Consider the following 12,433-nt stretch of genomic DNA (forward strand, 5'->3'; position numbering starts at 1 on the left):
GCCATCAGGGAGAGCTGGACTTGAGATGCTCTGATCGCTAGAGACCTTTTACCCAAAAAGCTACTCAGGCGAGATGAGCACTCGGCTCTTATGCCAGGGCCTTGTGAAGAGAAGGGTTCAGTACCCTGTCCCCAGTCCTGCCTGAGCAGGTGTTCAGCTCTCCCCCGGGATGCTGAGAGCCCACGCGTGCCGGGCCCTGGGCCACAGTGTAAAATGTCTGTACGTGGAAGCCCATGTCGCCCACCCACAGGCGGCTGCCCTACAGCACGAGAGAACTGACTTCTCTGTGCAAAGGGAACAGGCCGTGCGTCCCGTGGAATGCAGAGAGGCACACGTCCCCGACATCCACGCTGCTGGTGAGGCTCTTAGCTCCGTGCCCAGGGCGGTCACACCAGGTCACCCTGTTTCTCCTGCTTGCAGCTGAGCCACAGAAGTGGTTTCCCGCTCCCGAGCCCACCTCTCACCCTGCACGTCATGAAGAAACGATGAGGAAGAGGGCCTCATACCTCTGCAATGATGTCGCCGTTTTCTGCGTGGACTTGGGCAATCGCACCGATATCCCGGATCACGCTCAATACTTCATAGATCTGGAGGAGGGGAGGGGATCAGAGACAGGGACGTCCATCTACCTGCTCACAGGTACAGCCACTCCCCTGCCGGCCACAGGGGTCAGAAACGGCACTGGTGGCCACTACTGTTAAGGCTGGCTCTGTGGACAGGCCCCCAGGGCAAGGCTTCCGGCCACACATGGCCGAGCAGGCCCGCGCGGTAATCAACAGGGGCAGCATAACCTAAGGGACGCGGAGTAGGGGAGGGTCACGGATGACACCTGGCTCTCCGCCAGGTTTGCTGAGGTGGCTCTGAGTACATCTCTGGGCTACGCTGTCCCACAGAGGCAGGTCTGAGGCTGACTCCAGAGCCCCGGGGGGCCAGTGCACTGGCTTCAGACCCTCCCTAAAGGTAAAGTTACATCAGGGAGTTCATCCACCAGCCATGTCCCATGAAGCCAAGGGACATAACACACACTGGAGGCAGCTTCCAAAACAACGACATTGGCCCAAATGTACCAAATGCCTGTTCAGAAAAGGCAACCTTCCTTACCTGGGAATCAGTTAGCTGGAAGCGATCTTTGAAAGCCATGTACACCAGGAAGGAATTGACCCCTAGCGGACAGACAAAATAGAGAGGTGGACATAGGAGTTTAATAAATAAACCAAATAATCTGGAAGCGACTAAGAAAGGTATAATACTATGCATATACGTATATAGATAGAGAGAAGAAGGACGGGAGAGACAGAGACAGAGGTGGAGACAGAAATATAAAGAATTGGTAAAAGAGGGTGCAAAAGCTTTTAGCATCCTGACAGTTTTTCTCTAAGTTTAAAACTATACTGAACTTAGAAGCTGCCTGTACCTCTACATGTATTCAAATGCACAGCAACGTTATTCACATTAGCCAAAGGGCAGAAGTGTCCACTGACCGACGAATGGATACATGAAATGTCGTACAGTCATACAGCAGAACGTCACTCAGCCCGAAGCTGGAAGAATATCCTGTCACATGGATGAACCCTGAGGACATTACACTAAGGGAACTAGCCAGTCACTATAGGACAGATACGTAAGATTCCATTTACAAGTCAAATTTACAGAGACAGGAAGTAGAATGGGGGGGGGCGGTGCCTGGGTGGCTCAGTCGGATGAGTGTCTGACTTCCACTTAGGTCAAGATCTTGCAGTCCATGGGTTCGAGCCCCACGTCAGGCTCTGTGCTGACAGCTCGGAGGCTGGAGCCTGCTTCGGATTCTGTGTCTTCCTCTCTCTGCCCCTCCCCTGCTTGAGCTCTGTTTCTCTCTCTCTCTCTCAAAAATAAACATTAAAAAAACGTTTTTTAATTTAAAAAAAAGGAGAATGGGGATTGCCAGGGGTTGGGGGTAGGAGGGACTGGGGGGTTGGTGTTTAATGGGTACAGAGCTTCAGTGTGGAAAGATGACAAGTTCTGGGGACGGGTGGTGAAATGGTTGCACAACAATGTGAATGTACTTAATGTCATTGAATGTGTATTTAAAAATGATTAAGATTGGGGCACCCGGGTGGCTCATTCAGTTAAGTGTCCGACTCTTGATCTTGGCTCAGGTCATGATCTCACAGTTCGTGAGTTCGAGCCCCACGTCAGGCTCTGTGCTGACAGCTCAGAGCCTGGAGCCCGCTTCAGATTCTGGGTCTCCCTCTCGCTCTGACCTTCCCCTAGTCATGCTCTGATTCTCTCTGTCTCAAAAATAAATAAACATTAACAAAAAAAAAAGAAAAAGAAACGTTCTTAAGTAAGAGAGGGTCCAATAAGCTGACGCTGCAATTCTCACCCTGGTGGCATTTCAGAGTCCTTGCCTCCCGAGGCACCAGACCAAACATCCCTGCCTGACATCCATCACAATGGTAAACAACTGTACTGACAACCTTCTAGTCCTGGAGTTTAATTCACGCCGCCCGGGGGTGCTGGACGCTGCCCGGGCTCAGTGGCTCAGGACATCCCAACCCTTCTCTCTGGCCAGGCAACAGTTGCTATGGTGACACTCTCGCCTGATTTGGATTCGATTCAGTTTAAGTATGGAAAGTTAAACCCTTTAAGACTCTGTATTCTCAAAAGCGAGAAAGGTCAAGGGTTACTTCTTTTCTTTTAGGTGGAACCTTTGTGCCAGAAAGAATCTTAGGATATCTAGTCCAATACCCTCATGTGATTTTTTTTTTTTAACGGAGACTCATGAAATTTAAGTAATTCCCCAAGGTCATATGGCTGATGCGAGGAAGACACACTAAACCCAAGACTCCAGAGTTTCATTCTGGGCGTTTTCGGCCGTATTCACGGATACCTACCGTATCCGCACCTAGAGACTTCCCTCCTGCTATTTTACCCACAGCGGTACTCCTGGGCTTAGAAGTCTCAGAACCCGAAAGCAACAGGCGCTCCCCTGAAAGTTAAGATCCCATGAAGCCAAGAGGTCACCCTAGGAGTCTAGTCTCTAGCCAAGCTCAAGAAGACCCCAGAAGATGAAGTGACTTGGCATTAGCACCTGAACTCCCAAGGTCCCTGTGGACAGAAGGGTCCCAAAGGCACCCTGAGGTAGTCCGGATTCTTCCAGCCTGCCTGGGAATCCCCCAGGGCCCAACCCCTGGAATCCTACTCCCTGAAATAGTCCCCTGGCATGAAAAAGACCTTTCAGGTTGTCCCAGAGCCTCCTCACCCTCAAGTCTATCCTGGTCCTCGTGGGTTTGCAGGAAGAGTCCCCCACTCGGCATCCTGGGCACCTCCTCCCCCCGCCCATGACGGTCCAGAATCCTCACTGGGACAGGCGTTCTTATCCTCTGAGGGCAAATCAGTCCCATGGCCTCAACTCTCCAACCTGGCTGGGCACAGTTCCCTCAAACCAGTAAGCTGTGTGCAGTTGTCACACAGGAACCGGTCCCCCTGGTGAGGCTCCGTCCGGTTCCCCCGTCCATGAAAGCTTCCGTTGCCGCGCTGGGTTTGGCTGCCTCCAGTGGGCACCAGCTGCGGCCCCACCGTCTCTCCTTGCAGGCATGGAGGAGAGGCACAGAGGGGTCTGCAAGCGCTATTCACAGAGCTCTCCTTCAGAGAGCTGTGCCGGCTCGTGTACCGAGATGGAAATATCCCCGGAGGTGCCGGTCAGCATAACCTACCGTGGTCCTTCACCAGGGCCTCTATCTCCTCCTGGATGCCCTTATGCCACTCCGTGATGTCCACGTGCAGAGAGTAGTCACAGCAGGACTTGCTGTCAGCCCACTCCCTCCACTGGTCGAAGGCTGCCAGCAGGCTCGTCCCGGGCTCAGGCACGACATGGTCAACTAGAAAAGAACAAACATTTGTCGTCATCAACAGAAGGCCCGAGGGCCACGGGTCAGCAGCAGTTTTCCCATCTCAACCTTGAATAAGGCTTCTCGGGTCCACAACCGAGATGGTGATCTCTACAACCAGCTTCTAAGAATCCACTGAAACCAACGGACTCCCCGAGAGGGAGAAAGCAGAAAGCAGAAACCTTGGCATGGCACGATTACTCCCACGAAACCACGCGTGAACTGCCCGGATCTGACTGCCCGGCTCAGAGTCCCTGAAAGCAGGTAACCCGGGACATCTCACGGACAATGAGTCCTTACGGACAATGGCAGTGTCAGACGGCCGGCCGAGCTGCCAAACCTTTCCGTGTGGCGATAGCTGGCTGTGAGGCGCCCCCCACCAGACAGCAAGGAACTCGAAGATGCTGGACCCTCGCCACGCAGGCTGAGGCTTTCAAAGCTTCCCCAGCGTATCCGATCTCTCGTCGGCGCTCATATTTCTGCAGCATAATACCACTTTGTAATGTAAGGGAGATCTTTTCGTCTTAAGAGTTCAAAGCGTCTTTGAAAACAGTGGTTATTGTTATATAGTTATTGAGTTAGGCTGAGATGGAAGAAGGGGGGCTCTGGACTCCAGGTGAACTGAGTTTGTCTCCTGGCTCCACTACCTGCCAGCAACGTGCTCTTGGGGAAGCTACCCAATCACCACTACCCTAAATTTCTGTGCTGGTTTAAAATGGGGATATTAACTGCTGCACACGTTTGTTGTGAGGATTAAAGGAAACAGCCTATCTATCGATCTTTTGTCATTCCCCTATTTAAATCTTCCAGTGGTCTCCCCTTAAGATAAAGATTAAAGTCCCCAACAAGGTCTGCAAGATTCTGCCCAGCCTGGCCCTTGCCCCCTCTAACAACATCACTCTGGATCAACTTCCCTTTGCACTCTGCTCTCCTCCAACCGCGTGGGCTACCTTTCAGTTCCTGCTCCCTTCTGCCACAGGGCCTTTGCACAGGTAGTAATATCTCTAAGTCTCAGAGAACTCTCACCCAGTTACCTTGATGAAAAGAGGGTTGCCAGAACAATTATTACCCATCTCCTGCACAGAGACACTAAAATATGCACTGCAATGACTTGTCCATGATCAAATCAAACTTACGCAACAAAAAAAGACAAAACGCAGGACTCTTGACCCCTAAAGCAATGAATCATTCTTCTAAATAAAATATTAGGTTTCCTACACCCAGGTAAGTAGTTCTCGGCTAAGAAAATGCCAGCCCAGGCAATGCCAGTGAGCTCATATTTCTGAAATGGATCAAATCTTGCAGACGCTGCTCAACCATCATCAACTGAGCTTGGTTTTTTGTACGTCTCAAAAATGTGCACATCTGAGCTGAATTGTCTTTTGATGAAATGTCCTTTTTTTTTCATCAGTAGCCGTATATGTAATTAAGCGCCTAGCTGGTACTGTAATACGTATAGTGTTATCTAACGAAAGCAATGCGGATGTCACACTTGGGATGCAAGTCAGTTCCGTCTGTAAAATGCTAACAGAAACCCTGGCAAAACAATTCCAATTTTCTTAAACTGTGCCCCACCCCGCACCCCGCAAAAAAGGAGGAGGAGGGAGAGGAGGAGGGGCAGGAGGAGGCAGAAGACAAGGAGGAGGAAAACAGAACTTTGTTGCAAATACAGTTTGGACAGAATCTCCCTAGTCACGCCCCTGGCTTCATCGCTCGCCCCACCGCACCAGCCTGCATAGGCAGCCGGAGAGACGGATCTTGTCAAATCTTTCCCCAGATCCTGCCACTCTGCCGGTTAATCCTTCGGTGGCTGTCCAGCACCTTAGAGCCACATTCAAGCTCCCCCCTTGGTCCTGTGGATCCAGTCTCATCTCTCCAACACTCTCTTGCCCCTCCCCCTGGCTCATCCCCGTCGGCCCCCTGCCATTACTTGAGCTGCCCAACTCCACCCGACCTCCAGAACTTTCCACCAGCTGTCTTCTCTCTCTGGACACCCATTCTCTTGGCTCTTTGCTTGGGCATCCCTGCCCCCCCCCCCTCACTGGCTGAATGTCACCATCCCAGCGTGACATCCTCATCTGCAGTATTTCTGCATCCATCCCCCCTAGTTTGCTATCTGACTCCCCCACGAGGATGTAAACTCCCTCGGAGGAGGGACTGAGTGCCTGGATCGAGGAAGTGCTCAACAAACATTTTCAATAAATGAATACATGTTCCCTTCCAGCTCGCATGCCTCCCTGCAAGATCAGGTCAAGCACCAAAGGAGGTGGTCTCCTGGGAACGTGACCAGATTTTCCGGCTCAGCCTCAAGCATATGTAAGGAGGTCTGGTGCTAAGCTACTCAAACCGGAGTGTGTTTAAGAACTCTCTTGAGAGCTTATTAAAACACAGGTTCCTGGACATCCCCAGAGTTTCAGATTCTGTAGGTCCGGGCTGGAACCTGAGAATTTGCATTTTCTTAAAGTTTATTTATTTTGAGAGAGAGAGAGTTGGGAAGGGGCAGAGAGAGAGAGGAAGAGAGAGAGAATCCCAAGCAGGCTCTGCACTGGAAGCGAGGAGCCTGATGTGGGGCTCGAACTCACGAACCATGAGATCCTGCATGCCCTGAGCCTAAGTCAGACGCTTAACCGACTGAGCCACCCAGGCGCCCTGAGAATCTGGTTTTTAATCATCTCTCTTGGAGCTGCTGGGTCTGCCTTGGATCACTAACTGAGTGCAAATCTTTTCCCATTTTCTTCTCCAAGCACCTGAACTCACTCATGCCCATCTTTACCCCGTTTTACTACACAACAGCATTGCCACTTACAAAAAAACATCAGGTTCCCTGGCTGGAATAATACCGTAGCCTCCCTCCATGTCCAAAAAACAGCTCCTAGGGTTACGAACTCTTGAAAACTCAGGATACAGACAAAGCTGAGAGCTCCAGGGAAATAAACATGTTTCCTCTAAAAACGAATGACACTCAGAAACGTGTCCATGGAAAGCCTCCTCATGTTTTCCCACGGTCCTTTCCCTAGGAGCTCTCTCCTAGGAAGAGCTGCCCCAGGGCACAGGGCAGAATGTCATCCTCACTTCCGGAGGGAGCAGAGATGACCCACTGGAAGACACAAGCCTGCAAAGGATTTGCCTGGAACTCTCAGGCCTTGTCCCCGGTGATTTCCCTAAGCTGTCCCTGCAAGAGCCTGCTGGCTTTTGCCTCACAGCTGACTTTTTCCCCTTGTGTAAGACGTGAGGGAGAGCTCATCAACCCAGCCCTCCACCAGGAGGTGAAAAGAGAATGACCCTGGGATCCAAGAGCTCTGGGCTCCGTCCCGGTTCTGGTGGCACCTCTGCCCTGCTGTGTATATTCCACGGGAGCTCGATTTCTGCATATACAAAACACGGGCACGAAAGTACACGCCGTGCAGGGCTGCAGGAGGGTGAAGGAAGCATGGATGAAAGCACCTGGAAAAATGTCTGGCACGCACTGAGTTTTCACCCCCAAGGGACGAACACTCAGAAACACCCTGTGGTTTCCGTGGGAGGCCCATGAATCTGGTTTATGAGAGAGCCAAGAACATGCCCGGGGGCAGTGGCCTGAACTCAGAACTTACAACCAGCAGCCGGAAGTGCTCGCATCTGCAAGACACCAGCCGTTTCCAAAGGACGATTTTTACTTCGCTTAAAACCTAAGACCTGACATTTTTTTAGCAGCTTTACTGAAATGTGATTCACATACTGTGCAATTCACGCATGTAAGCCGTGCAACTCAGCAGTGGGCTAGTCACAGAGCTGTGCAACCATCACCAGCCTCGAATTGGAAAACCCCGTTCCCATCTGCCGCCCTTCCCCATTCCCAGCCCCAGGCAACCACTAATCTGCTTTGTGTCTCTGTAGATTGGCCCTTTTCGGACATTTCGTGTCAATGGAATCATACAGCATGTGGTCTTTTGGGTCTGGCTTCTTTCACTTAGCAGGTCTCCAAGGTTCATTCCTGGGGGAGCATGTATCAATGCTTCGTCGCTTTTTGCCTTGAGTGGTTTTGGTATCTTATTTTACTGTTTTTAATTTAATTTTCTTTTTTTTTCTTTTTTTTTTTTTGAGAAAGAGAGAGCATGAGCAAGGGAGAGGAGCAGAGGGAGAAAGGGGAGGGGGGCAGGAGAGAACCTTAAGCAGGCTCCACGCTAAGTGTGGAGCCTGACATGGGGCTCGATCCTGGGACCTGAGCTGAAAGTAAGAGGCAGTCAGTCAACTAACTAAGCCACCCAGGCACCCTGGTATCCCATTTTTATGTTTACTGGATATTGGCAAGGTGTTATACAACACGGTAAAGGAGCTGGACCTTGAAATTCAAATACAGAACTCCTCTGGAGTTTGCAGTGTTTAAAAGACCCTATTTTATTTTTAGCTTCTTACTTTGAGGTAACTGTAGATTCACCTGGTGTTGTAAGAGATCCTCAGAGCCTCCGCCCAGTGTCCCCCAGGGGTAACATCTTGCTTAACTTCAACACAACATGACAACCAGGAAGTCCACATTGACACAATCCAAGACCCCAAGTTTTCCAAAGGACAGCAGTTGGGGCTTCTGATCAGCTCCAGGGGGGCAGCATTATCGAAAACACACAGAGATACCACCGCTGGCCCTGTTCAGGGAATTAAAGTGGCTGAGCAGGAACCACCTCCCAAAAGTCCGCAGGGGGTAAGCAGGTGGAGCGGAGAGAAGAGGGGGACCCCTGCTGGGGCCCCCTCTGGCTCCAGCCTCTCTGAAGCCTCACCCACAGTCGCACGGAGGCCCACCTCTAGACACCCCGCTTGGTCAGTACACACGGCACCCTGCACCCCGCACGCCAGCGGTATTTACTCTATCAGAATTGCCCATCTCCTGCCTCGCATTCCAGAAGCATCCTGACTCATTCTCTAGTCCCTGCACTTAGCTGCATGTGCGTCTGCTTCTCCCTTTCTCATCCCAGATGAATCAGGGGACTTGAATTAAAAGCAAGCCGTCAGGGAGACGACGACACAAACCACTGCTGGCTCATCTCTGTGGCATCGAGCTGGCATCTACTCAGCAAAATGCCGGGCGACCTATTCAGCAGAGAATGCCTTTTGTTGGTGGAGAGATGAGAGCCTTTGGGAGCCCCCGGGTGTGCCAGCTAGGAGAATGGTTTTATTCTTGGGGGGGATAAAAAAAAGCAGAAAGGGAAGAGAAAGCACCTGTCCCTGGGAGCGTAAGGGGTGCCCAGAGGAGAGGTAGTGGAGGAAAGACCAGGGTCAGACGCCCGAGTGCCTGGCCCGCTCTGCCCCTTACTCATCGGTGTGGCTTTCTTCACGACACTCCTCTTCTCTGGGCTTCAGATCCCTCTTCTATGGAGCCCATACTAGTACCTAATGCCCAGGGTTCCAGAGAGGTGTAAGCGAGCTGCCATGGGAACTCCCGGGACGAATGCCTGCTACAGAGCTGCGCCCAATAAACACCAGCAGGAAGACAGTTACATGCTCCTCTATAAGGAAAACTACCACACATAAACCCCTTGTGAAGTATTTGTGAAGTATTTCCGTGCCTCTAATGCACATGCGGACAGGGCTCCCTACTTGCCTGCACAAATACACTGCTTCTCCGACAGTGCAAAGAAGCATTCTCCTACGGGCTGAACTACCTAGAAGGTCTGTGCCTGATTTTCTTATCTACAAGCTGGTGACGATAACACAGCTGGAGTGCTCAGCAAGATGGGGTTCGTAAAACAACAAAGTGCTCTTCCATATGAGCACCGTCATTCACTTCCTCTTCCCTGCGTCCCCCAAAGCATCCAGCAGGAGGTCCAGCATACAAAAGACTCTCAATAGGCACAGGAGAGACCAAACATCATACACTCCTCTGGCAAGAAAGGCCCTGGCCAACTCAGTACTGGAGGACTGAGAAACCTCTTCCTCTGACGGGCCCAGCCATGCAATCTGAGAATCCCCAGCATTCCCTGGAAAAGTCCTAGGCACACACAGCTCTCCTGTCATCTGCCAGAAAGACTCACTATGGCTGGTTTTTAAATCCCAGCCTTCCTGAATGCCGGGCAAGGGGACCCGCCAAAGTGACTACCTTTAACATAAGTATAATCCACATACTTCAGAATGGGAGTATTAGTAGGAGTGCCTGGGTGGCTCAGTTGATTAAGCGTCTGACTCTTAATTTCAGCTCAGGTCATGACCATGGTTCGTCAGTTCAAGCCCTACATCGGGCTCTACACTGACAGCAAGGAGCCTGCTTGGGATTCTCTCTCCCTCTCTCTCTGCCCCCTTCCCCGCTCATGCTCTCTCGTGCGCTCCCTCTCTCTCAAAATAAATAAATAAGCTTAAAAACATGGGAGTAATAGTACAAATAATTAACACTTATCAGACACTTCCTATGTCTGGTACGATTTCATCCATCTTTCGTGGTTTACCTCGTTGAATCCTTACATCAGCCCTCTTAAGGTCAGAGCCAGTGGTGGCCCCAGTTTTCAGTTGGAGAAGCAGAGAATAGTGGGGTTACGTGACTTGTTCATGTTACTTAAATCGCAGAGATGTATACAGAAGGTCTGCAACATTCAGACCATCTGTGCTTCGGCCAAGCAAGGCCCTGGGAAGAACTCTGGAAGGTGGTCAATAATGTGGTCTTAGCCGGTACAACTGTTGGCTGGCAGAGGTGACCCCAGGACGTTTGACTCCAGAGCCCCTACTCTTAACTGCCTCTGCTCAAGAGTGGACAGGGAGGTGTGGATCTCTGAGAAGTAAAATGCAGTCTTAGCCCTTTAATATTTTGTAACTACAGCATGTAGTTCAGTAATTCAGTTAACAGAAAACTGCATCATCAGCCTGACATGTGCAGGAATATAAACTCATGCCCCTCACTGCCTGAACCTGGAGGCACCTGAAGAATTCCCTTATTTCTCTCTTGGCCAAACTCTCTTTCATGAAATCTTGCTTTTAAAACAAAGCAAATATATTCACATCAACCAAGCTCAGCCATGATTAATTGTTCGGCATCCAGCGATCACTGCTAGAATCATTAAGCCAGAGGCCGGAGGGAATAAGGGCCGAAGCAAGATCCAGTAAAAAATATTTATAAAACAAGCAAACAACCTCTTACGTGATCTGATGATCGGCCAGCTTCAGAGGGAACAGAGATAGAGGATACAGACGATACCCTTAAAATGGTTAAAGTCTAGTTTGGAAGAAAAAATACATTGCAGGGTGCACGGAGGAAATGACCTTGCTCGATCCTCCTGACTACTACACATTCCCACCCTTGCCTTCCCACCAAGCTCTGGAAAGAGCAGAATGCTGTTGATGCCCCATGCTGTCACCTCCCATTCGCTTCTGGACCACAGCACCCTCAGCTCCACTGAGCCGATACCCCCCGAGCGAACTCTCAATTCCTCTCATCCCCTGGGGACCACCACTGCCTTCCACGACCTTGGGGCGTGACTGTCCGCAGCGGCCTGCTGCCCCGTGCCCGCCCCAGCTTCCGGACAGCGCTCCGCGTGTCTGCTGCTGCTTCTCTGAATAGTCGTCCCCTGGTTCCTCTTTTGCCCCAGCATTTTCAATGCTGGTGTCCCCGGGAGCTCTGTCCTACTTCATTAAATTCCACTCACATTTCTGACATTTATTCAAAAGGTCCTGAGCCGGGCATCTGAACAGCAGACCCTTCTCCAGCTGGCCTGCACGGGGCCTCTGATTTCTTGCTCTTGTCTCTTTTCCTCTCTCATTCCCCCCAGCCGTGTCCTCTCTTTCCTCCCCCACCCCCACCCCACCCCCATCTCCTTCCTCCTCCTTCCTCTGCTTCCTGCAGTCGTCCTGGGGCTCAATATTCGGCCGGCGATGGATGTGGGGACTGGGACTCTGTTCACTCTCAGGCAAATCCCGGGATAAGCAACTGGGAGCAACAGCCTGTGGTCTACAAGCTACAGCACCTGGAGGCAAGAGTTTCACTTGCAGGGCTCCTTCTGCCACATGAAGGAAGCAGCGGGTGGGTACCAGGAGCTTCCCACACCTGCAGTCCACGCCTCCTGCCCACAGATTTCCCTTCCTGTGGCCTATGCCCACCAGAATGAGACAGCCATTCCTTCCAGGCTGCCGGCAGATCACCCTGGGAGCCCAGGAGTCTGAGCTGGAGTCTGAGGGTGGGAAAGGAGAGGTGGGGAGCGAGGCACAGAAGGCCCAGCTTCCACACCCAGCGTTGTGCCTGAAGACGGTCCTGGGAAGACATCCTTAGCTTTCTTCCACTTTCCCCCTTTAATGCAGGCATAACCAGAGCTCCCCATGTTAGAGAAATATATCCACCCCTCTGGAAGTACTCTTCCAAGGGAATGGGACAATGGAACCATGGTATAACTTCGTATCACCGTTTGCATCATTTGATAGCAGTAATACAACCTCACATGGACACAGCTTCCCAGCGATTTACAAGGTGCTACCACATGCCTTATCTCACTTGATGCTTACAGTAGAGAGGCAGACACGTTCACGATGCTGGCGCCACAGATGGGGGGCTGTGGCCAGGAGCCTTGCCTGCAGTCATGCAGACACAAACTCACAGAGCTGGGGTCCAAACC

The 12,433-nt window shown here is 51.4% G+C and overlaps 1 protein-coding gene across 2 annotated transcripts in view; it reads right to left on the minus strand.

The window, feature by feature from the left end:
• Positions 1-12,433, minus strand: part of DPYSL2 (dihydropyrimidinase like 2) — a 131,588-nt gene that overhangs the window by 27,172 nt on the left and 91,983 nt on the right. For both annotated transcript variants that reach the window (XM_015062663.3, XM_015062662.3), the window contains exons 4-6: positions 3,696-3,860; positions 1,102-1,163; positions 507-587 (exon numbers count right to left, since the gene is read on the minus strand). In XM_015062663.3, the coding sequence (XP_014918149.2) occupies positions 507-587; positions 1,102-1,163; positions 3,696-3,860 (308 nt within the window). The remainder of the gene's footprint in view (positions 1-506; positions 588-1,101; positions 1,164-3,695; positions 3,861-12,433) is intronic.

This window comes from Acinonyx jubatus, chromosome B1, assembly GCF_027475565.1.
Source record: "Acinonyx jubatus isolate Ajub_Pintada_27869175 chromosome B1, VMU_Ajub_asm_v1.0, whole genome shotgun sequence".
Taxonomy (NCBI): Eukaryota; Metazoa; Chordata; class Mammalia; order Carnivora; family Felidae; genus Acinonyx; species Acinonyx jubatus.